The sequence below is a fragment of the Musca autumnalis genome, unplaced genomic scaffold (genome assembly GCF_047663935.1).
Source record: "Musca autumnalis isolate F117 unplaced genomic scaffold, ASM4766393v1 scaffold_2, whole genome shotgun sequence".
NCBI classification, from domain to species: domain Eukaryota; kingdom Metazoa; phylum Arthropoda; class Insecta; order Diptera; family Muscidae; genus Musca; species Musca autumnalis.
The window spans coordinates 176,311,997-176,337,848 of NW_027411755.1; the positions used below are offsets into that span (position 1 = coordinate 176,311,997).

Sequence of the window (25,852 nt, forward strand, 5' to 3'; positions counted from 1 at the left end):
TTGCCTCCTCATGTAGATGGTCCACTGAAGATTTGAGGAGGCACCATGTCGCTGTTCTCAGGGCTGCATTCTGGCAAGTTTGAATCTTTTTCCAGTTCGAATCACACAATCTCGGGGACCAGACTGGAGCCGCATAGCTTACCACAGACCGACCTATCGCGTTATATGTGGTCAACAAGGTTTCTTTATCTGCACCCCAAGTGCTGCCGGCCAGGGACTTGAGGACCTTGTTCCTACTTTTCAACTTGTCGCAGATAGCTGTGGCATGTGCGCACGACGTGAATGTAGTGTCGAATGTGACCCCTAAAATTTTAGGGCAGTTTGTGGTCGGAATTCTGCTACCGACGACACGACATTCAACTCACGTCCAAACTGCGCTGTCCATGTGGTGAACAGAGTGGCTGTAGATTTTGTACAAATGATGTAGTTTGTCTTGGACGTACAAAGTTTGCCGTAAAATATATTGAATGTTTGGTGGAGAGCGGGAAGGATAGAGCTCCTCTACAATTAATTTCACAAAAACTCAATTTACTTTACGGAAAACCTTTTACGTGTGACTACCAAAGTTTCGGAGTCGAACCATTTTTGTTTCGACTCCGATTTCGGAGTCGACTCTGAGGATAATTTCTAACAGCACTCAATGAATAAAATATACAAAATTTTCCAAATTTTTCCAATAAGTTGGCCATTTTCTGCGGTGTTCCTTGAAAATAACTTTTGTCGAATATAATACTACTACAAAACTTCCTTGTTTAAAACATCTACAATTATAATAAAAATACATAATACAAGTTTGCGTTAGAGTATTAATTGGACCAATAAAGTTCTTGAAATTCGTTTTTGATAAATGTTGAAAAAATTGTGGCCCGGAGTTGGAGCCAAGTTATTTTTTCGACTCAGTCTCCGACTACAGCATAATTGCTCGACTCCAACTCAGGCTACGAAACCCTATTGACTACTAACTATAGGATGTTGCTTCACCGCGTGGTCATCACGTAGAAAATTGTGAAAAATGGTCGGACGAAAATGTTCACAAGTAAATTCCACATTTTTTTCCAAATTAATTCTTCAAGTCCTGTAAAAAACGTAATACGTGGTACGTCAAACCGTACTGAGTACGCTTATGCTAGAAAATGTTAAGCTTTCCAATGGAAATGGTAAATGAGGCCTGGCATTGAAACCCAGAAACTTATGTAGTAGCCCTCGTATGTGTACTCTATTTTCATTCAAAAATATTGGTCACCGTAACTATATTCCTATGCTGACCTGCTTGAATATAATAAGGTTCAAGTCTGATTTGTTACAAGTGTTTATAAATAAAAAAACATTAATTTTGGCATTTTTTTGAATTTATTTATATTAAATTCTTAACTGTAATTACAATTAAAATTAATGAATTATCTTAAAATGAGATTTTAACAATTCTTCTGTTTTAACATGTTTAATAAATTGTTTATTGTGTTTTTTTATATTTTTAATCAAATACTTAAAGTATAACTAAAAACTTACAACAAATAACAAAAATCATACACATCTAAGTGGATAGATACGACGTAGCTATGTACGAGAATGTAAATATGTATGCAGGTTTTAATTACATAAGTATTTATGCAATTACCTAAATATGTATGTATGTATATTTATTTAAAAATATCTATTTTTGTATGTATATAATTCGAATGTGTTGTTGTTATCGTTGTTCTTTAATTTAATGTTGTTGGTTTTTGTGTATCGTTGCGTTTGTTGGCCTCCATGTGCTACAGATGTTGAACCCAAACCAAAATCCTGGGTCCATTTAAATGGACAACGGACATCATAGTTTAGCCAACACTCACTAACACAATATGTTGTTTTTCTTAGAAGGTTATAAATACAATAACAATTTTGTTCCGAAAACTTACAAAATGAAGCGGGATTGTACCTGTCCTATACTATGTGTTTGTTTTAGCAAATCTATTTCAAATAAAATTTCCTAGAAAATATTTTCCCCGCATACAAAATATCCTGTAAATATTTGTCATATTTTCCAACAAAAATATTTTATATTTTAATTCCGAAATGCTCACAATTACCTGCACACAGAGAAAGAAAGAATATTATCACCTGAATCATATTTTGTAGAACATTATATAGAAATACATATACAAATACATATAAATATATACAAATACATGAATACAGAAACAATACATACTTCTACATAAAATACTTTCTACATACAATAGTAACAATACATATTATATTCTCAAAAATAGATTTTCTTGTGACGGAAATTTCTTTCCCGGTGTGCATCAAATTTTCTCCTTTTCATTACATTTGGAAAACAGGAAGTTAGAAAAAGGGAAAATATTCTCATGGAAATTTTAAGCACAATAGATTCACATAATTTTTTACTTAAGACCTAAGACCTGATCAAATATTTTCTATATATAACTGCACATAGAAGCACATTGTAGCTGCTATAGTTCTTGTGTTTTATGTGGAATAACAATTTTGAAAACCTAAATGGAATAACTATTTTTTTTTTCTTAAAACAAACAAAAAACTGTATATTTATATTAAAGAAATACTTTGTATTTTTTGGATATGAATTCGTTGACTTTATCGAATTTCCCTTTACACCACCTCTCCCTTATTGCCATTGTAGCAGTACAGCTACTAAAGCTAACACTAGCGCTGAAATGGATACACTGATTGCGGTGCTACCATTGCAACGGTTATTGGAACAAGGATAACATTTATTAAGCTGTTGGGCTGGATGTTGTTCTTTATACTGTCCGCATACCGATTCCATGGTTTTGACACGAGCGCAACCGCGATTTGTGACCATCGTGCCATTAACTGAAAAATAAAAAAAAAACAAAATCATAAATTGGACATTTTACTTGAAATGAAAATAAATAATCCAATTCTCCATAGGAATTGTCTTTGAGTCAAGACGAATATTTGACTCCTAGAAATATGCCAGTACCCCATAAAACGACACCATTCGATTTTCGATATTTTAATAGTTTTAACCTCATTACTGCACCAAAATGGTCGAAATTTGGCATTTGGTGTTCTTTGGAGCTACAAAACTTCTCCCAAGAAATTTGTCAGAACCGATCCAGGTTTTGATATAGCCTCCATATAACGGTCCCTCCCGATTTTCGGTATTTTTAAGGATTCAGCCACGTTATCTTACCAAAATGGCTTAAATTTGATATTTAGTCTTCTTTGAGGAAGAAAGGATGCTGAAAGAAAGGTTGCTTTTACAGACCCTTCCTGCATGAAAGGGTGCTTCTATGGATCCTTTCTAAAAGGGTGCTTCTATATGCCCTTTCTCAAAGAAAGGGGCTTCTATAGACCCTTTCGGAAAGAATCGACGTTTCTGAAAGAATCGGTGTTTCTTAAGACCCTTTCTGAAAGAAAGCGCGCCTCTATAGACCTTTTCTGAAAGAAAGGGTGTTTCTATAGACCCTTTCTAAAGAAATGGTGCTTCTATAGACCCTTTCTGGATGAAATGGTGCTTCTGTATACCTTTTCTGAAAGAAGGGGTGCTTCTGATGCTTTCTGAAAGAAAGGGTGCTTCTATAGATCCTTTCTGAAAAAAGAGTGCTTCTATAGATCCTTTCTGAAAGAAAGGGTGTTTCTATAGAACCTTTCTGAAAAATTCGGTGCTTCTGAACACCGTTTCTGAAAAACTCGGTCATTCTGAAGCCCCTTTCTAAAAGAAAGGGTGCATCTATACACCCTTTCTGAAATAAAGTGTGCTTCTATAGACACTTTTTGAAAGGAAGGGTGCTTCTATAGCCCCGTTTTGAAAAAAGGGTAATTCAATAGATCCTTTCTGAAGAAAGATTTATTCTAGAGAGAAAGGGTATTGTTATAGACCCTATCTGAAATAAAGTGTGCTTCTATTTGAAAGAAAGGGTGCTTCTATAGCCCCGTTCTAAAAAAGGGGTGATTCTATAGATCCTTTCCGAAAGAAAGGGTGCTTCTATAAACCCTTTCTGAAGAAAGGGTGCTTCTATAGACCCTTTCTGAAGAAAGGGTGCTTCTATAGACCCTTTCTGAAGAAAGGGTGCTTCTATAGACCCTTTCTGAAGAAAGGGTGCTTCTATAGACCCTTTCTGAAGAAAGGGTGCTTCTATAGACCCTTTCTGAAGAAAGGGTGCTTCTATAGACCCTTTTTGAAGAAAGGGTGCTTCTATAGACCCTTTCTTAAAGAAATGGTGCTTCCTTCTATAGACCCTTTTTAAAGAAAGGGTACTTCTATAGACCCTTTCTTAAAGAAAGGGTGCTTCTATAGACCCTTTCTTAAAGAAAGGGTGCTTCTATAGACCCTTTCTTAAAGAAAGGGTGCTTCTATAGACCCTTTCTTAAAGAGAGGGTGCTTCTATAGACATTTTCTTAAAGAAAGGGTGCTTCTATAGACCCTTTCTTAAAGAGAGGGTGCTTCTATAGACATTTTCTTAAAGAAAGGGTGCTTCTATAGACCCTTTCTTAAAGAAAGGGTGCTTCTATAGACCCTTTCTTAAAGAAAGGGTGCTTCTATAGACCCTTTCTTAAAGAAAGGGTGCTTCTAAAGACCCTTTCTTAAAGAAAGGGTGCTTCTATAGACCCTTTCTTAAAGAAAGGGTGCTTCTATAGACCCTTTCTTAAAGAAAGGGTGCTTCTATAGACCTTTTCTTAAAGAAAGGGTGCTTCTATAGACCCTTTCTTAAAGAAAGGGTGCTTCTATAGACCCTTTCTTAAAGAAAGGGTGCTTCTATAGACCCTTTCTTAAAGAAAGGGTGCTTCTATAGACCTTTTCTTAAAGAAAGGGTGCTTCTATAGACCCTTTCTTAAAGAAAGGGTGCTTCTATAGACCTTTTCTTAAAGAAAGGGTGCTTCTATAGACCTTTTCTTAAAGAAAGGGTGCTTCTATAGACCCTTTCTTAAAGAGAGGGTGCTTCTATAGACATTTTCTTAAAGAAAGGGTGCTTCTATAGACATTTTCTTAAAGAAAGGGTGCTTCTATAGACCCTTTCTTAAAGAGAGGGTGCTTCTATAGACATTTTCTTAAAGAAAGGGTGCTTCTATAGACCCTTTCTTAAAGAAAGGGTGCTTCTATAGACCCTTTCTTAAAGAAAGGGTGCTTCTAAAGACCCTTTCTTAAAGAAAGGGTGCTTCTATAGACCCTTTCTTAAAGAAAGGGTGCTTCTATAGACCCTTTCTTAAAGAAAGGGTGCTTCTATAGACCTTTTCTTAAAGAAAGGGTGCTTCTATAGACCCTTTCTTAAAGAAAGGGTGCTTCTATAGACCCTTTCTTAAAGAAAGGGTGCTTCTATAGACCCTTTCTTAAAGAAAGGGTGCTTCTATACCCCTTTTCTTAAAGAAAGGGTGCTTCTATAGACCCTTTCTTAAAGAAAGGGTGCTTCTATAGACCTTTTCTTAAAGAAAGGGTGCTTCTATAGACCTTTTCTTAAAGAAAGGGTGCTTCTATAGACCCTTTCTTAAAGAAAGGGTGCTTCTATAGACCCTTTCTTAAAGAAAGGGTGCTTCTATAGACCCTTTCTTAAAGAAAGGGTGCTTCTATAGACCCTTTCTTAAAGAAAGGGTGCTTCTATAGACCCTTTCTTAAAGAAAGGGTGCTTCTATAGACCCTTTCTTAAAGAAAGGGTGCTTCTATAGACCCTTTCTTAAAGAAAGGGTGCTTCTATAGACCCTTTCCAAAAGAAAGGGTGCTTCTATAGACCCTTTCCAAAAGAAAGGGTGCTTCTATAGACCCTTTCCAAAAGAAAGGGTGCTTCTATAGACACTTTCCAAAAGAAAGGGTGCTTCTATAGACCCTTTCCAAAAGAAAGGGTGCTTCTATAGACCCTTTCCAAAAGAAAGGGTGCTTCTATAGACCCTTTCCAAAAGAAAGGGTGCTTCTATAGACCCTTTCCAAAAGAAAGGGTGCTTCTATAGACCCTTTCCAAAAGAAAGGGTGCTTCTATAGACCCTTTCCAAAAGAAAGGGTGCTTCTATAGACCCTTTCCAAAAGAAAGGGTGCTTCTATAGACCCTTTCCAAAAGAAAGGGTGCTTCTATAGACCCTTTCCAAAAGAAAGGGTGCTTCTATAGACCCTTTCCAAAAGAAAGGGTGCTTCTATAGACCCTTTCCAAAAGAAAGGGTGCTTCTATAGACCCTTTCCAAAAGAAAGGGTGCTTCTATAGACCCTTTCCAAAAGAAAGGGTGCTTCTATAGACCCTTTCCAAAAGAAAGGGTGCTTCTATAGACCCTTTCCAAAAGAAAGGGTGCTTCTATAGACCCTTTCCAAAAGAAAGGGTGCTTCTATAGACCCTTTCCAAAAGAAAGGGTGCTTCTATAGACCCTTTCCAAAAGAAAGGGTTCTTCTATAGACCCTTTCCAAAAGAAAGGGTGCTTCTATAGACCCTTTCCAAAAAAAAGGGTGCTTCTATAGACCCTTTCCAAAAGAAAGGGTGCTTCAATAGACCCTTTCCAAAAGAAAGGGTGCTTCTATAGACCCTTCCTGAAAGAAAGGGTGCTTCTATAGACCCTTCCTGAAAGAAAGGGTGCTTCTATAGCCCCTTTCTGAAAGAAAGGGTGCTTCTATAGCCCCTTTCTTAAAGTAAGGGTTCTTCTATAGACCCTTCCTGAAAGAAAGGAGACCCTTCCTGAAAGAAAAGTTGCTTCTATAGACCCTTCCTGAAAGAAAGGAGACCCTTCCTGAAAGAAAAGTTGTTTCTATAGACCCTTCCTGAAAGAAAAGTTGCTTCTATAGACCCTTCCTGAAAGAAAGGGTGCTTCTACAGACCCTTCCTGAAAAAAGGGTGCTTCTATAGACCCTTCTTGAAAGAAAGGGTGCTTCTATAGACCCTTCCTGAAAGAAAGGGTGTTTTTATACACCTTTCTAAAAGAAAGGGTGCTTCTATACACCCTTTCTGAAAGAGATGGTGCTTCTATAGAACCTTTCTGAAAGAGATGGTTCTTCTATAGAACCTTTCTAAAGGAATCGGTGCTTCTATAAACCTTTCTCAAAGAAAGCGTGCTTCTAAAGACCCTTTCTGAAAGAATCGGTGCTTCTGTAGACCCTTTCTGAAAGAAGGGATGCTTCTATAAATTTTTCTGAAAGAAAGGGCGCTTCATAGAATGGGCGCTTCATAGATCCTTTCTGAAGGAAAGAGTTCTTCCCTGGACCTTTTCAGATGAAAAGGGTGCTTCTATATACCCTCTTTGATAGAAGGGGTGCTTCTATAGATCCTTTCTGAAAGAAAGTGTGCTTCTATAAAACCTGTTTGAAAGAATGGGTGCCTACATAAACCCTTTCTGATACCCTTTCTGAAAGAATCGGTTTTTCTGAAGACCATTTTTGATTGAATCGGTGTTTCTGAAGAAACTTTTTGAAGAAAGGGTGCTTCTATTGACTCTTTCTGAAAGTAATGGTGCTTCTATAGCCTCTTTCTGAAAGTAAGGGTGCTTCTATAGTCCCTTTCTGAAAGAAACGGTGCTTCTATAGTCCCTTTCTGAAAGAAACGGTGCTTCTATAGACCCTTTATTGAATGAAATCGATGACAAAATTGGAGGTGGTTAAGACCAGAGCACCCCTTCTCTGCATCTATTACATCTCACTGATTTGTCATGTAGTGGATGCGTATCTGACAAACGGAACAGATCCATGGCCCGGGGTTCTTCACTATCGCCACACGAGCCAAAAGGGTTCGGAGATGGCATTCCGAGTCACTTTGGCGCTGTCATAATGAAAAAAAAAGAAACACTAATAATTGCTAGATGTCGGCTTTGGTCGAAAATTACTCCAAGACTGTGGTGGGATTACATATAACGTTTGTTGTTCACCTTCATCTCATAGTTCACCACAAGGTTGTTAAATCTCTTCCAGATTCTCTGCAAAAAAAAAATCAATGCTTAAGATTCCCATTTCGATTACTTACCACTAGCTTTAACTTTATAACAATGGAATGTGTAGTCGGGAACGGAACGCAATTGACGATGTCTGAATGCAGCTGCATTGACATAATTCTTATTGGACAATTTATCTTGAAGTGTAACATTTTGCACAACATCATCTTGTGGCGTGGCGGCGGCGGCATCAGTTTGTGTTGCATTGCTATCCGATGACTGGGCATCAATAATGGGTCTAACGGTACCGGTGTTGGGTGGTGTGGGTACTGATGTGGCTGGGAACAATGTTGTGGGTGTTGGTGGTTGAGCCACTGTAGTAGTTGTGGGTTGAAACACTGTTGTAGTAGTCATTTCTGTTGTTGTAGTTGTTGTGGAGGTGGTGGTGGTAGGTTCTTCTGTTGTTGTGCTTGTTGTAGTTGGTGTTGTTGTTGTGGAGGTGGTGGTAGGATCTTCCGTGGTGGTGGTTGTTGTGCTAGTTGTGGTAGGTTCTTCAGTTGTTGTAGAAAGTTCTGTAGTTGTGGTGGAAGCTTCCGTTGTGGTTGTTGTAGTACTACTTGTTGTTGTTGTGGTAGTTGGTGAAGTCATTTGTTCTGTTGATGGAATTGTTGTTTCTTCCATTGTAATACCCTCCGTGGTAACAGCAGAACTACTCTCCGTTGTGATGCTGCTGCTACTCTCGGTAGTCATGGTCATCGGTGGCGTATAATCCGTACTGCTCATAGTTGTAAAATCGGTGGTACTTGTATCCGTAAAGTAATCTTCATCACAGGTTACCATTGGTATTTCCTCTATTGTTGGATCCGGACAATTTTCACATACATAACATTGTAATTGACCTTGGCAGACTGGAAGTAGAGATAAGAGGGTAAACGTTTTTTTCTGATTAATATGGATTTACTATTTAAAAAAATATTCAATATAAAATATTTAATAATGTAATTATATATAATATATAATTATAATATAGGTATTTACATTTAATATAAACTCATTGCGTACAATTTTTTGATAAATTGAAGTGAAATTATTGTGCCATTGCTTTGCTTTGACTAATTGCAGCTGCCCTTTAAAAATATTAAAGCATACTTTTAGGCACACATAAATATTCCTTTAATATTTCATACTAATTAATTGCAAATAATTATCGCTAAACACCATTTGAGACGCGAATGTTTAAACAATTTCTAAACTCACGATTAATTATTATACAAACAAATAAACCGACATACATACATATTTACATATCATATCAATGCAAATCATCTTCATTTATTCATTGGAATATTTTTTTCCATTCTCATTTGATTTTTATTAACGTCGGTTAATTATTTTAACTGTCAAATCGAATAAATAATTTATGGTCTTCATAAAAATGTAAATGTTATTAAGCGATACGTAACTCTGGAAAAAAACCCCGTCCATAAACGTACGTAGAAAGGGAAGATGTTCTCTAGAGAAAGAAGTATGAAATTACAAATGCGCTTTGAACTACCGGATAAATAAATTTGTTTATTAATTAAAATGTTGATGATTTTAAAATGAGGCGTTGCAAGTGTTTTCGTTCTTCTGTCAGGGTAACAGTTTGTGACCGGCGCAAATCCAGTCACATCCCAATTTGCTTTAACATTTGAAGTTCCCTATGAAAGAATAGAAAGAGAAAAAAAACACTTTAAATATGACGAATCCGCCACTTTTTAAGGACCATGATCTGCGAATCTGAATGTCCAGAGTAGGTCCAATTTAACTCCGATTGGTGATCGAATTTCCACAATTTATATGAAAGAAAAGTTTTTTAAGATGAGTCTCATCTATGGCCATGTCGCGGCCGAAAAGAAAAATGAACAGACGAAGGATATATTCTACGAGTGCCTAGAGAGCATATGACCGCAGTCCTGGTCATGTCATTAAGACTGTTATAGAAGATTTTAATGCAAGAATTGGGAAGGAAACGATCCATAAAAGTACCCCTTCTTAGGGAAATGTTCCAATGATGCACCCTTTCTATGGAAAAGGGTCTATGGAATCACCGTTTCTATGGAAAAGAGTCTATGGAATCACGCTTTCTATGGGAAAGGGTCTATGGAATCACCCTTTCTATAGGAAAGGGTCTATGGGAAAGGCTCTATAGAAGCACCCTTGTCCATAGAAGACTCTATCTGAAAGAAAATGTGTTTCTATGGGCCCTTTCTGAGAGAAAGGTTGCTTCTATGGGCCCTTTCTGAGAGAAAGGTTGCTTTTATGGACCCTTTCTAAAAGAAAGGGTACTTATATGGATCCTTTCTAACAAAAATTGTGCTTTTATGGAGCATTTCTTAAAGAAAATGTGCTTCTATGGACCCTTTCTTCAAGAAAGGCTCCTTCTATGGACCCTTTCTGAATGAAGGAGTGCTCCTATCGACCCTTTCTGAGGAAAGGGTGCTTCTATGAAAGCTTTCTGAATGAAAGGATGCTTCTATGAACCGTTTCCTAATGAAAGAATGCTTCTGTGAACCCTTTCAGAATGAATGCGTGCTTCAATGAATCCTTTTTGAAGGAAATGGTGCTTCTATGACTCCTTTCTGAATGAAAGGATGTTTCTATGAACAATTTCCGAATGAAGGGGAGCTTCTGCGAACCCTTTCTGAATGAAAGGGTGCTTCTATGAACCCTTTCTGAATGAAAGTGTGCTTCTATGAACCCTTTCTGAATGAAAGGGGGCTTCTATGAACCCTTTCTGAATGAAAGGGTGCTTCTATGAACCATTTCTGAATGAAAGGGTGCTGCTTTGAACCATTTCTGAATGCAAGGATGCTTCTATGAACCCTTTCTGAAAGAAAGGTTGCTTCTATGAACCCTTTCTGAAAGAAAGGTTGCTTCTATGAACCCTTTCAGAATGAAAGGCTGCTTCTATGAACCCTTTCTGAATGAAAGGGTGCTCCTTTGAACCCTTTCTGAATGAAAGGCTGCTTCTGAATGAAAGGGTGCGTCTGTGAACCCATTCTGAATGAAAGGCTGCTTCTATGAACCCTTTCTGAATGAAAGGGTGCTTCTTTGAACCCTTTCTGAATGAATGGGTGCTTCTAGGAACCCTTTCTGAATGAATGGGTGCTTCTATGTACCCTTTCTGAATGAATGGGTGCTTCTATGAACCCTTTCTGAATGAATGGGTGCTTCTATGAACCCTTTCTGAATGAATGGGTGCTTCTATGAACCCTTTCTGAATGAAAGGGTGCTTTTGTGGAGCCTTTCTGAAAGAAATGGTGCTTTTGTGGGCCCTTTCTTGAAGAAAGGCTGCTTCTTTGAAAACTTTCTAAATGAAAGAGTGCTCCTATCGACCCTTTTTGAGAAAAGAGTGCTCCTATCGACCCTTTCTGAGAAAAGAGTGATCCTATCGACCCTTTCTAAGGAAAGGGTGCGTCTATGAAACCTTTCTGAATGAATGGGTGCTTCTATGTACCCTTTCTGAATGAATGGGTGCTTCTATGGAGCCTTTCTGAATGAAAGGGTGCTTCTATGAACCCTTTTTGAATGAAAGGATGCTTCTGTGAACCCTTTTTGAATGAAGGGGTGCTTCTGTGAACCCTTTTTGAATGAAAGGGTGCTTCTGTGAACCCTTTTTGAATGAAAGGGTGCTTCTGTGAACCCTTTTTGAATGAAAGGGTGCTTCTGTGAACCCTTTTTGAATGAAAGGGTGCTTCTGTGAACCCTTTTTGAATGAAAGGGTGCTTCTGTGAACCCTTTTTGAATGAAAGGGTGCTTCTGTGAACCCTTTTTGAATGAAAGGGTGCTTCTGTGAACCCTTTTTGAATGAAAGGGTGCTTCTGTGAACACTTTTTGAATGAAAGGGTGCTTCTGCGATGCTTCTATGAGCTTTTCTGAGTGCACCCCAATTAAAATTAGCTCACTGATATGGGACGTGCTTACCACACCGCTTCTAGAGATGTTTTACAAGGATTGGATACTCAGGAAACGTCGCTTGTATTACGCTAAGGGGTAGTTGAAAATGATGAAGTTTTTTGCCCGATCTGGGATTCGATTCCGGGTATTCAGAGTACAAGGCGGATGTGCTTACCATTGCACCACATTAGCACCTAGAGAAGATTCACGAAAAACAGATCGACACATACCACCTATGCAGATGAGGTAAAACTTGGTGTGTTTGAGAGAAAAATGATTCAAAAGGTTTATGGATCAATGTGCGTTGACGATGACGTTGACCGACGTTCGTAGGAACCACGAGTTGTAACAGCCGGCCGATATCGGTATAGTAAATGGTATTGAGCTGCCTCCTTCCCACTGGCAGAATGACTAGGGGACGCATACCACACCAAAAAAAATTATATTTGGTCTCGAGGGTTCCCCAAGAAATTATTTCTTTGTGCACATTGGTGCTTTCTACTTTGTTTTTTCACAAGACATTTGTCAAGTGGGTACAACACATAATTTACTTCCTTAGAAACTGACTAAACGCACATTCGTAGGGTAATAAAACTCTTTAGATATGCTCAAGACTGCGAAAAAACCGATGTAGTCAAGTGTAGGCCATAAGTTTTTTTTATAACACTAGAATTGTTAAAAATAGTTAATTTTTATTACTTCCACTTTATAGCATTCCGCATGATCAATAAATGGTAACAACAAGTTGATCAATATAACAACCTGTTACCAAAGGTATATCTCAAGAGCAATAGCTAGGCAGCACGAGATATCAGCTAATTGTTATACATACATAAAAGTCTGTATTTATATTCCACATAATGGAATTGAAGATATGTGCGATTGCCATATCGCTTGTAAGTGCTTGAAATAATCGCTGTAGATGTGGGTGAGAGATCCAAAAATTCTTACCGTTATAGAACGACAAGCAGATCTTTGACACTCAAGGCACGTGAAGCAGAACATGTTTGCTCTGATAACTATAAAAGCATATTTAAACTAGCGCACTGAAATGCTATCGATTTGCGAAATCCTGTTTACGCTTATCTTAAGGAAAAATCCTCACGTACATAATCATTACAAAATTTTTATTTATCGAATTTGAGAGCCTTTGGGTAGTTATTCAGAAATAGAGATAGTTTTTCAATGTTTTCAGCGTGGAAGACTTAACTACTGAACCAATGATCAGTCCATGACTACAAAATGAATGAACAGTTTTTACGCAACCTATTCCAGGTTTCAGTCACCAGAAAAAACACAAGAAGAGCTCCAGTGATGCGAACGTTTCAGCGTGCAGGATCGATGTTTAAAGTGTTCACTCCTTTCAGTGAAGGGAAGGAAGAGAAACTTCATATCGTCTCTACAGGCGCCTGTTTCCTTAAAACAGTTTTACCATTGCTGAAGGCTGCTTTCAATTAAGCGTCATTGCTCATCAAATAATGCACAAATAAGTGCTCGATGTTTGGGTGATTTATTCGACCCATGAAGATCATCTTCCATGACAATGCGTGGAACGCGATCCAGCACATGATGCTGAACATGGGTGTTGAGTGACTTTTCTCTTCGAACATTTGTTGCAGTCGAACTACAACCATAGACTAATGAAAACATAGACGAAGGAATACTCAATTTTGCGCCGTCAAGCTACTCAAACACGAAAACTCAAAAAGTTCGAAGACGTTTTTTGGGAAAATGGCAATATTTTTATGGATATTTTTGTCTGAGGATATTGTTCCCATCAATAACTAACACCAAGTTGTCTTTTGCCAGAACAAAATATTTATTAACTTGCATTGTTTGGCATTTTATTTTGAGTTGCGTTTTCAGCATACTCAATTCAAACATACTCGGTGAGAGCATTGCGTCGTCTATCTTTTCATTAGTCTATGCTACAACAACATATTTAAGCTTATAACTAGAGTTTTTCATCGGGAAATCCTGTTCCGCTAATTACCGCATTTTCCGCTAATTGTTCACTTCCGAAATCCCGATGTCTATACCTGGATTTGCCGGGAAATTTTATATACTTACAAGTAAAAAATTGTTAAGTTCGGCCCGGTCAAACTTTTTATACCCTCCACCATTAAATATACTGAAGTAAAATCGAATAATTATTTTCCTTTCCTGTCCACAATTTTAGGTGGAGATTTTTCTTCGAACACTGATACTCAAAATGCCAAAATAAGGTCAGAAAATGTATCTGAGAATGTCTTCAATCGGGATCTATATAAAATATAATGGGAGCTATATCAAAGTGTGAAGCTATGTTGACAATTGTTTATGGAGAAGTTTTGTGACCAGTGGAAACCTTAAATGTCAACTAAGTGCCAGTTCGGAGAAAAAGTAGCAAAAATCTTCAAAATATCTTAAATCGGGAGATACCGTTACAATTTTTTGAGAAAAAGTTTTGTGGCCACTAGCAATCTGAAATTACAATTAGTTCTGTTAAAACTTGTAGCTTAAATCCTCAAAATACCCAAAATCGGGATGTATACGGCGCTTATACCAAAACATGAACCTACAGAGACAATTTGTGTTGTGACCACTTAAATCCTCTTTTGTTAAACTACATCAAGTTCAGTTCAAAAATGTAGCTAAACTCCTCGAAATAATTAATATCAGGAGGTACCGTTATATGGGGCCTATGCCAAAACATGGACCACTGGGAATCCCAAATTTCAAATTACAGTTAATTCGATCAAAAAATATAGCTAAAATTCTCAAAATACCGATAATCGGGAGGTTACGTTGTGTGAGGCTACTCAAAACATGGACATATATAGACAATTTTTGGAAAAAGAAGTGTCGTGGACTCTAAGGACCTCAAATGTCAAATTAAACCTAGCACTGTTAAAAATGTAGTTAAAAGTCTCAAAATACCTAAAACCGGGATGTACCTTTGGCAATTTTCGGTGGAGAAGTGTTGGGACTACTAAGAAACTAAAAATGTCAAACTATGACTGTTCCAAAACTTGGGCCGAAAAAGCCCATTTTCGAACTTGACCTGTCTATGGAACAAAGAAACTCGAAACTCAAAAATATAGCGTTCTCGCTCAATTATTGCGGACGCTAGAGTGATTATAAAAGACGGACATGGCTTGATCGACTCTAAATTATCTTAATTTATCCTGATCAAGAATATATATTTACTTCATAGGGCCGCAAACGGAAAAACGAACTAAATATACCTTCCTTATGTTCAACCAGTAAAAAAAGGATCAAAGTCGGGCGGGGCTCACTATACAGTACCTTGCACCGTCACGAGTTCAATATAATTTGTCGAAATTTGTATACCCTCAGCCTTTAGGCTAACGAGGGTATATACACTTTGATACGACCAAAAATGTGGCTCATCGAAATAACAGTTTTAGACCCCAAGTATGTCTGGACGAAATACGTTTCAGACAATTTGGAGTCGATTTAGCCATGTTCCTCCGTCTATCTTTCTGGCTGGTTGGCTGGTGCGCACGATAGCCCTCGAATGGATCAACCGATTCAAACCAAATTTTGAACTTCGTAATATTTGCCCAAACTTAGTTTAAGTTCGAAGATGGGCCATTTCGGTCCACTCCTTCGGGTACCTCCCTCACAAAAGTTCAAAATTTTCTGTAAAATGGTGTGAACGATAACTCACGAAAGAAACAATCGATTTGATCCAAACTTGGTACATCATATTATTCCTTTCGGGTTCGAATATGAACTATAACGGTCCATTCATGTGTCAGGTTGGAATATGAACTATATTCTCGTTGGGAAAAGTGCTGTTTGAGGACTCATTTCAGATCTATTTGATTTTTTTTCCAGATGGTTGTTTTCACGGACCCTAAACAGAGAAAGGAGGGTTATATTTTTATTTTTTGATCACGGCTGTTGTCATTTTTTATATCCTTCATCATAATATGGAGGGTATAATTAAACTTGGATGTTTGGTATTGCAAATAGGCTATATCGGTCCACGTTTTGATATAGCCCCCATAGAACGGTACCACCCGATTTTCGGTATTTTGAATGTTTTAGCCTCATTATCACACGGAAAATGCTGAAATTTGGCACCTAGTCTTCGTTAAGGGGGTGCAAAACTTTCCCCCAGAAATATGTCGGTATAGATCCACGCCTTCATATAGAACCCATAGAACGGTACCTCCCGATTTCCGGTATTTTGAAGGTTGTGGCCTCAAGATTCTACCGAAATGACTGAAATTTGGTCTTCATTTGGCGTATAAAAATTTCCATATGAAATTTGTTGGTATAGGTCCACGCCTTCATATAGCCCCTATAGACCGGTAATTCCCGTTTTTCGGTATTTTGAAGGTTCTGGTCTCAATATTCTACCGAAATCGCTGAAATTTGGTATATAGTCTTCATTTGGGGTATAAAACTTTCCATATGAAATTTGTTGGTATAGATCCCCGCCTTCATATAGTCCTCATAGAACGGTACTTCCTGTTTTCAGTATTTTGAAGGTTTTGACCACAACAACCCACCGAAATGGCTGAAATTTAGTATTTAGTCTGTGTTGGAGGTAAAAACCTTTCGAATGAAAGTCGCCGGCATACTTCCACGTTTCCATATATCCCCGATAGAACGATACTTCCCGATTTTCGTAGTTCAGTAGGTTGTGACGTCAATATCCCACCGAAAGACGGAAATTTGTGACAATATTCCAGAAGAGAATTAATCAGCATAGAGAAGCGTACCTCTTGATATTCAGTATATTAAAGGTTTTAGCCACATTATCTTAACGAAATATCGGAAATTTGGTATTATACTTTTCTTTGAGTCTAAAAACTTTCTTGATATAGCCCCCATAGAACGGTACGCCCCGAATTTCGGTATTTTGAAGGTTATCCACATTGTTTTACCGAAATTTTTGAAATTTGGTATTTAGGATACTAAATGTTCCCTTTTATTTCATAATATCTCGTGGTAGGTGGTATAACAAGTTCGGCCCGGCCGAACTTAACGCCGTTCTTACTTGTTTTATTTATTTATTATTATTTTTTTTTTTTGACCACGGCTGTTGTCATTTTTATACCCTACACCAATATGTGGAAAGGGTATTATAAGTTTGTTTCGGTAAAAATTCATGTAACACCGCGAAATACACGTCGGAGACCCCCAATGTGGTATACCAATCTTCATATCTCGGCAAGATAAAGCGATTTTGAGATGTGTGTCCGTCCATCCGTCAGTCCGTCCGTGTGTCCGTCTGTCCATTATAAATTGTAATCAAACTCCAGGCCGCAATTATTGACCGATCGTCACGAAATTTTGTATGGAGGTCGGTTTCACATCAGAATAGATCCCTATTTTAATTGGTGATGATCGTGAAATAATTAGCGGGTGAAATGGACCAAAAACATAATTTTTATCCGATTTTGTAGCTGCTCTGTAGGTTGCAATAATAGTCCGATCGCCTCGAAATTTTAAATAAAGTAAGAGAATATGACAAAGAAGGAGCTTGCAATTTGAGATGGCGATCAGATATTATTTAGATGGTTAAATTGGCCTCAACTTTAGTGTGAAAATTGTGAAAAATTTTAATATAGAGCTTTTATCTTTATTCCTTGAAGAGACATTCCGGGAAAGTAAGGTATACTTGGAAGAGGAACGCTTGACCTTTCTATTGATGTCAATTGTGTTAGTGTACATGATAAGATAACAATATACCCTGTTATTTCTTTGCAGAGTACGTAAAAATACTTTAAATAAAATTTCCAATCGTTTCGTTTCGTATTTTCCATAGGAACAATACAAAATGAAACATAACCCTCGTTGGCCGAGCTCGCTGTTTAGTTTCGTTTTGTTTACATTCGTGAGTACGAACAAAACGAAAAGTGAAAAGTACTCAACTCCACAACAACAGATAGAAAACTAAATACATAGTACTTAACACATGTGAATAAAATTTATCAAAAACGTTTGGTGGTTGATAAAATTCACTGTGGTATGCTGATGCTAACTTATAGGGTTGTTAAGCATCACATTTGTGTGTGCGTGTGTGTGTCTGAGTGTGTCATTGACCATAACGCACGGCAAACGTTTCCCAAAAATACTTGTCGTTTCGGTGGTGAATGAAACAACTTGGCAAAGCATAGCCGAAGTAACATTTCACCAATCGTACGGTTTCCATCTTTTTACGTTGAAAAGTTTGTGTTTTTGTTTTGGTTGTGAGAATGAAACGATTCAGAGAAGCTGAAAAGTTTGTGGCGTTGTGTGATTGGTACGGGAATCGTTTTGTTTCTTTCCGTTCATTGTTTCTTTGTAATGTAATCATAATCACGCTAGTGGTCGCGAATTAGCTGAATAATCACGAAATTTTGCACGAGGTAAGACCTTAGGTCGAAGTAGATGCTTACCATTTTGGATGTTGCTCTGATAATATTTAGCGGGTAAAAGGACCATTACTTTTGTATCAAAAATACAAAAAAAAAAAAAACACATTTTTGGTCTATATTTTATTTCCTGGAGGACATATACCGGCAAAGTAAACTACATATGGAAATAGATCTACTGATCTTCCCCCTGATGCAATAACGTATCTGCTAGATAACGGGCCTACTGCTTAATTTATAATGGGTTCTGTGTAGAGAACCACATTTTCCCATTCCCAGTTTTTGCATTACTGCAAATTACATGGTTCCCTAACATTTTAACTGTCCAATTGGATTTTTACATTGCAACATGTGTCGCTTTGTCACATTTTTCCAAAACGATTCCCCAGCCAGGCAAAATCAAATTTTCAACGGGGGCAAAATATCCTTCAGGAAGGTTTGCGACCTTTTCTGAGTATTTCAGGCATGTAAAACTTCTCTACTAGTGGTGTCTTAAGACACGCCGTTCGGACTCGGAGATAAGCTGTGGGCCCCATATCATTGTGCGAATATGAATCGGGGTACACTCACTCATTGATATGAGAGAAGTCTCCCTTGTCCCTTCTAGGGTGTTTGTGAAATAATTATTATATTATTATTTAAGCTTGGTGTGATACTGTACCAAAATCCACAAAGTTACTTCTTACAATAAGTTTATTTGTTCCATAAAGAAATTTTGATATTTGGAAAGCTAATTCCCAGGAGTAAAGGTGTAGGGTATCACATATATAGCCTTATAGCCTATAGCCTTTTCTTACTTGTTTTTTAATCTGACCTCTAATTGTGTCGCACATGCGTGCTCAATTTTTAATATTTCAATTCTCGAAGCCGTTGACTCCATCTCGTTGTCATATTGACAACGGCGTGCTCATTTCGACCACAAACGGTGTTGATACATAAAAGTTTATGAAATTTTTCTAGTGTGGACCGGGACTACGTTGCAGTTGGATGGATAGACGGATATGCATAAATCGACTCAGAAAGTAATCCTGTGTATATTAGGGTTATAACTTGTTTGCAATTTTACAGCATGAAAAACTACTATGAAATACGGTGTAATTTTTTCCCTATCGCGAAAAAAGTTTCCGCACCAAATGCATTGAAGTTCAGTAATGCATTATTTAATTTTATTTGTTATAATGAAATATACGCTTTTCGTAATATCATATTAATAGTTTTAATCTAATTTAAAATCAATATCAAACCATTCTGGACCAATTGGTTATCAAATCGCGATATTTCAGAGGATTTAACAATATTGCAATTTTTTGTTTTTCTTTATAAACTCTCGAATTTTGTGTTCATATTTATTGTACCTATCGAACAAGAGAATATGTGGTCATTTGCAACGAATTCGCGAAAGTTACAGACTGTTGTTAATTACTTTGCCTGTGAAAATCGTATTTGTTTTCTATAAATATTTATTCAAACCAAGCAAATTTAAAATTTTAAATAGAAAAAAATATCAAAAGGGCTTTAGTAATCGCAGTCGGTGCGGAAACTTTTTTCACCGAATCTAACTAAAATCGCGTATTTTTATCAAGACAATATTCCGCCTATGGTACTGGCGTGGTATTTGGTTATAATCCTAGTGTATATCCCTAAAAGAAGCAATGGTTCTATCTCGTTTCCTTTTGTATGTTACAATAAAAATGCACAAAGTCATAATACCCCTTACCACAATGTGGTGTAGGGTATACAAAGTTATATATTTCTGGGGCAACCTCCAAATATAATTAAAGTGCCCACGTGAATTCTATGTGATACCTCTTTAAGTAGTGTTAAATAACCTACCACCAACGGTTTGTTCATGTGTCTAAAATAACTGGACACGTTTATGTGTGTCGTTAATAAAACGATTTTTTTTCGAAATGATTCAATAATTGATGGTATTAGATTCCCTTGTAGTCATCATTTTTCGGTCATAACCAATAATCCATCCAAAAAACAAAATCGTATTCAATTAACATGTTTTTTATTTGTATTCTATGTATACTATTTTTTTCGTTTGGTTGGTTATGAATTAGCACCATGTCAGCAGCAACTGTAACCGATTTTGAAATGATATTTTTGTTTATTTAGCTATTTTTGTTTGCGCTTCTTCGATATTTTACTGTATGACCTAATGAAGTAAATAAACACTCCACACGTTCTTAATTTGAATGGCTATGTGAAAGAATACAAAAAACGAGTTAACACGAAGAAAGCATATTCAGGAACGGAAGAAGCCAGAATATGATACCAAGTTATGAAGTAGCCGAAAATTAAATAAAAAAAACTAATAATTGGATGATAATTATTATGGCAATGATGATGATGGCGATATTTTGCAATTGACCTTGAATGGAGGCAATGAACATGAGTCAGTTAATTGAAACTTCTTTTTTGTGGAAAAATCGTGTTAAGCGTTGGTATGGAAACTGAAAAACTTTGTGTTATAAAAATATAATTCAAGATACATACCAATTAATTTTTTGTCTTTCGAGATTAAAAAAAGAATAGGGATACGTAAAATCGATTTCGGTTAACAGATTAATCGATCATTAGTCGTTAGAAGTCGATTATAATCGATTATAACCGGTTTTCGGTTGTTAGTGAAAAATCGAAAATCGATTTTGGAATAATCTTACAAAATCGATTAAACGAAAATCGAGTTTTAAGTTTTGGACAAAACCCGAATCTTCGAAAACTCGATTGTTGCATTTCACTACGTATCCCTAAAGAAGAAATTGTCACATTAAGTCCCGGTCCACACTAACGTAATTTCATTGAAAAAATTTCATAAAATTAGGTATTTTTAGATTGAGTTCTCCACTACAGAATTTTCATGATATTACTCTACTATGGATCTCGATCTTGGGACGCATATTTTCATGATTTTTTCAGTGAAATCACTCTAGTGTGAACCGGGACTAACTACTAAAAGTATTTTTTTGATTTCGAAAGAGAAAAACCTACTGAAATTCAATCATATGATCATCCTCATTGCCTTAACAGGCAAACACAAATGAATCCAAAATATTTACGTTTTGTGACTTTACTTGAAATTCTTGGGGAAATATAATTAATTTCGTTTACATTTATGGCCAATAAGTAGTACGCACACATGGTAATGTTAATTCAGCATCGTTTATTATTAATATTCTTACTCAGCTTTACTGTTTCTGTGAATCAGTCAAGTCAACTAATAAAAGAACGGATACTTAAATGTTGGTACTCCATATTTGAAAATTCTAAACATGCTGTCATAATTAATTATCTCTCCGGCAGCCAGCAGACACTTTAATTATGACAAACACATGGAACATAAATGTAAAATAGTAAAGGCGTTAATTGTAGCCATAATATTATTGCGTTAGAGATGTGACTACTTGAATGAACAAAGAAACGGCACAGAAGACAGTAAGATCTAAGATGGAAATGTTTGCATTATTATTTAGATTTGAGAATTCAAAGAAACCAGTTTTGAAATGAGCTGCAATAAAAAAATAAATAATTTACATTTTGTTATTTATTTTTACATTTAAAGCAGTGATGCTGAATACCCTACAACATAGCTACCGCCAACCACTCTTGGTTTGCATTTTTCAAATTAAATTTGCATTTTTCAAATTATTTCCCAACAATATTAAGTTAGGCTTTATGAGTGTATGTTTAAAATTTGCTTTTTTAAAAATTCCGTTTAAAGGTTAAAAGTTTCAATATAGGGTATGCTGAAGTCGGTCCCCTCATCTTAATGTTTTTTAGCTGTTTAATTTTTATTATTCTAAGATCATGAACTGCTGCTCTTGGGATTATTTCGCTGATTAAACAAAAAGCCGGGATTGAATGTAAATCAAAAGGTAATCAACCAGCCACGTAAACCGGTAAGCAATTTACATTTGCCTTTATAAATAATGTGTTCTTTTTAATGAGAATTTACTTTTTTTTTTGATCCGCTGTTTCCTTTGTTTTTGAAATAATGTAAATTGTTATTTAACAAATGCGTAATTGAATATCTAACGTCAAATTTGTTTAATTGTTAAATAAATTCTTATACAACTAAACAAAGTTTATTTTAATTAATAGGCGAGGGTGCACGCAGAAAAATATTTGTTAGAAATATATTTGGATCCAAACATAATTTGTTTGTGTCCAAACAAATATATGTTTGCAACATTTTGTAACATATCTCAATTTTATTTGTTTGGGTAACAACATATTTTTTATGTTAGAACATATTTTTTATGGGTGGAGAGAGGATTTTTGTCGAAGAGAGTAACAACAGGGCTCTCGCGGATGCGGAATGCTGTTTTATAACAAAGAGCTAAGTGTATGGTGTAATAGGAGACGCAGAAGCTTTGGCCAAACACGTGTGTTTCGTGCTTTGTTGTTAACCAACGTAGCAAGCGAAGAGGAAATTTGTTTCAGTTGTCTAAATACAATCGTTGAGTAAAGACGGTAATGTAAGTGAATAAATCAGTGTTTTGTGTGTTTCTTAAGAAAATGGTGCTGTCTAGTAAATTAAATGCCAAATAGATTTTATAATTGGTAATTTTTATAATTGAATTAAAAAAGTGAATGGAAATGTTTTATTGGACAAGGAAGAAATCGCACTAAATATTGGTAATTACATCAATACATTTTCATATAAATATATACACACATATGTATGTTTGAAATGTGGATGTACCTATTCATTACATTATATAATAATTTAATTCCAGATGCGTATTTCCCACTGATGATTTCAACTTTGAGGAAAATGTGTTTTATTTCACAACTAAATAGTTTTATTTATTTATTTTTTAAAGTTTTTCTTTTATTAAACTCTGTTATGTATTTCTTTGGAAATTTGTATGTAGCTATGTGTCCGTTGTTGCTTATTTCCATGCGTTTCAATAAACAACCACCATTATTTATAAATGTGAGCGCTTATTGAGAACAAATGAGCATACATTGTGTTCAATGTGTTTTACATTGAAATTTACGCTCCCTTGCTCTCAGACCTTTTTTCCTCCGTGTGTACGTACATTAAATGAAAAAAAAAATTTATTATGTTTTTTAGTGTAATATACGTTTGTTAAATGGACGGTAACTACAAATGTTCTCTAAAGTCCAGTCCAGTTTTCGACTAGGGATAAGCAGTGAAATGCAATAATCGGGTTTTCGACTTAAATCTCGATTTTCGGTTAGTCGATTGTTTGAGAGTGTTCTAAAAGTCGACTTTCGATTAATCGTTAACCGCCGAAAACCGATTATAATCGAATATTACCGACCATTTTCGTTGATGCGATCCGTGATGGTTATATGCATAAAAAAGTACCGTCGATTACGCGGTTTTAGCACACCCAATAGTCAACTACTACTAATAGTCGACCACGATTAATAGCGAACTACGAATAATAATAGACTACAACTAATGGTTGACAACGAATAATTGTTGACGCCGTCTTCCGAAAGTCGACTAAGAATAAGCGATTATCCGGTTTTCGCACAGTCAATAGTCGACTTCGACTTTTGGAAATTTTACGGTTAATAATCGATTAACCGAAATCGATTTTACGTATCCCTATTTTCGAAGTGGATAATCACGGCAAGATTTAAGCTCTGTTCCTTTACGTGCAAGAATCTTCAAGTTTTACCACTTTTTACTCGAAAAGCGTTCCTTTACTTCTGACACCATACAATTCATATGGGAGCAGTTTACTGCTTTTACTACTTTTGCCGGTTTTACCATTTTCAAAAGTAAAGGAACAGACCATTAATATGTATATCGATCAAATTTAATCTGTATATGTCGATAAAGGACCATCCCATAGCACAATGAAAAACTCGTTTAATGAATTCAATCGTGGCGACACTCACTAAAAAAAGAAGGTCGTGAGTATTGTCCAAAAACGGCCGTTGTGCCAGAACAAAATTAAGCCATGCATGAACGAATAATGTAAGATCGCCATGCTATATACTGGGGGATGGAGGCATCCTTGGGTATTTCTTCCACTAACCAAAATGGAGTTTTCTCGTAAGACCCTGCAAAATTGGACAATCGCTCAAAAATAAGCTCTTGTGGATTGGGTGCAAAGAAAGTGTGAATAAAAACAAAAGACGTTTATAAGATCGTCACAAATGACAAATCGATCGTTTAGGTCTTCAAAAGCGAGCCAAATCCAACGAAAGCTGTTCATGGAAGAAACACTTCGAAGCAAATGGTCGCCTGTTTCTTCGGCTAAACGGACCATGGGCTACTACACGGCTTGAGGAACAAAGGACGCTTAATTCTGAGTGGTACATTACAATTTGTTTGCCGGAAGTCTCCTGAGAAGTTTGAAAAATGAACAAGAAAAGACGAATTATTGTGCACCATGACAATGTGAGCTCTCACACATCGATTCAAACCAGCGCCTTCTTGATCTGACAAAACGTGGAACTGATGAATCAACCTGACTTGGAACCCAATGACTTCATTTAATTCTCGCACATCATGCAAAAAATGGGTTGTCAATGATTTTCGTGGCCAAAAGTAGCTGTTGAAACTTTCAAAAACTATGTTTTGGAGGTGTCTCAATTGGAGTGAAAAAAGTGCTTCAACAATTGGTTTGAGCGTATTAAAAAGTGTATAAATTATGCTGGAGGCTACTTTAGAAAACAATAAAACTATTTTTGATGGTATCTTAGCTAAATTTTTTACCGAACAATCTATAATTTAACATTTGAAGTTCTTAATTGTCCCAAAACGTATCCCCCATATAACGGAAGTTACCATTTTCAGAGTTGTAAGATAATTTGACATTTAAGGATCCCAGTGGTCACAAACTTTATCCACCAAAAATGATGAACATAGGTCTATTATGGTTTGGTATAGGCCCTATATAACGGTAGCACCCGAGGGTTTTAGGTATAATTATTATTGAATTTTTTGTTAATTGACATTTGGGTTACAAACGTTTTAAGGACCATGATCTGCGAATCTGCACCTGGAATGGTTGCAGTCTTTATAGAGAAGGTGCAGTCTTTGCATTGGCAGACGTACTTGAAAAGTACAAGGCCGATATTACTGCCATACAGGAAATACGATGGATTGGGAAAGGCGTCACAACAACACCTAAAGGTGACGCACTGTATTATAGCTGCCATGACGTATAGCATGAGTTTGGTTGCGGATTCGTATTTAGTCGGAGACTAAAACATCTGGTATCCAGCTTCACCCCAGTGAATGAAAGACTTCCTGCAATTCGAATAAAAGCTAAATTCTTCAACATCAGCTTTATTTGCGCTCATGATCCCACTGAAGAAAAGGACGAACAAACCAAAGATATATTATATTGCCCATGACATTAAAATCATTCTAGGCGATTTTAATGCCAAAATTGGAAAGGAGAATATCTTTGACCCAACAGTCGAGAAATTCAGTCTCCACAGTGAAACATCTGACAATGGTATGATGCTGATAGACTTTGCAGCTGCAAAAAACATGGTAGTTAGCAGTACCAGATTTAATCATCTCGATATTCATAAGGGCACCTGGCTGTCTCCAGATCAAAGAACAAGTAATCAAATTGATCATGTTGTGATAGATGGAAGACATTCATCGAGAGTGTTGGATAAACGATCGTTCCGAGGCGCAAGTATTGATTCGGACCACTATCTTGTTGCAGCAAAGGTACGTACCCGTCTAAACGTTGCAAATAAAG

At 36.5% G+C, this 25,852-nt stretch overlaps 1 protein-coding gene across 1 annotated transcript in view; it reads right to left on the reverse strand.

Annotated features, from left to right (window-relative positions):
• Positions 1-1,331: 1,331 nt before the first annotated feature.
• The window catches only part of LOC141394893 (uncharacterized), a 40,241-nt gene continuing 15,720 nt past the window's right edge, over positions 1,332-25,852 (reverse strand). Inside the window, exons 2-3 of the mRNA XM_073970038.1 lie at positions 7,920-8,735; positions 1,332-2,841 (exon numbers count right to left, since the gene is read on the reverse strand). Coding sequence (XP_073826139.1) covers positions 2,633-2,841; positions 7,920-8,735 — 1,025 coding nt within the window. The 3' untranslated portion in view covers positions 1,332-2,632. The remainder of the gene's footprint in view (positions 2,842-7,919; positions 8,736-25,852) is intronic.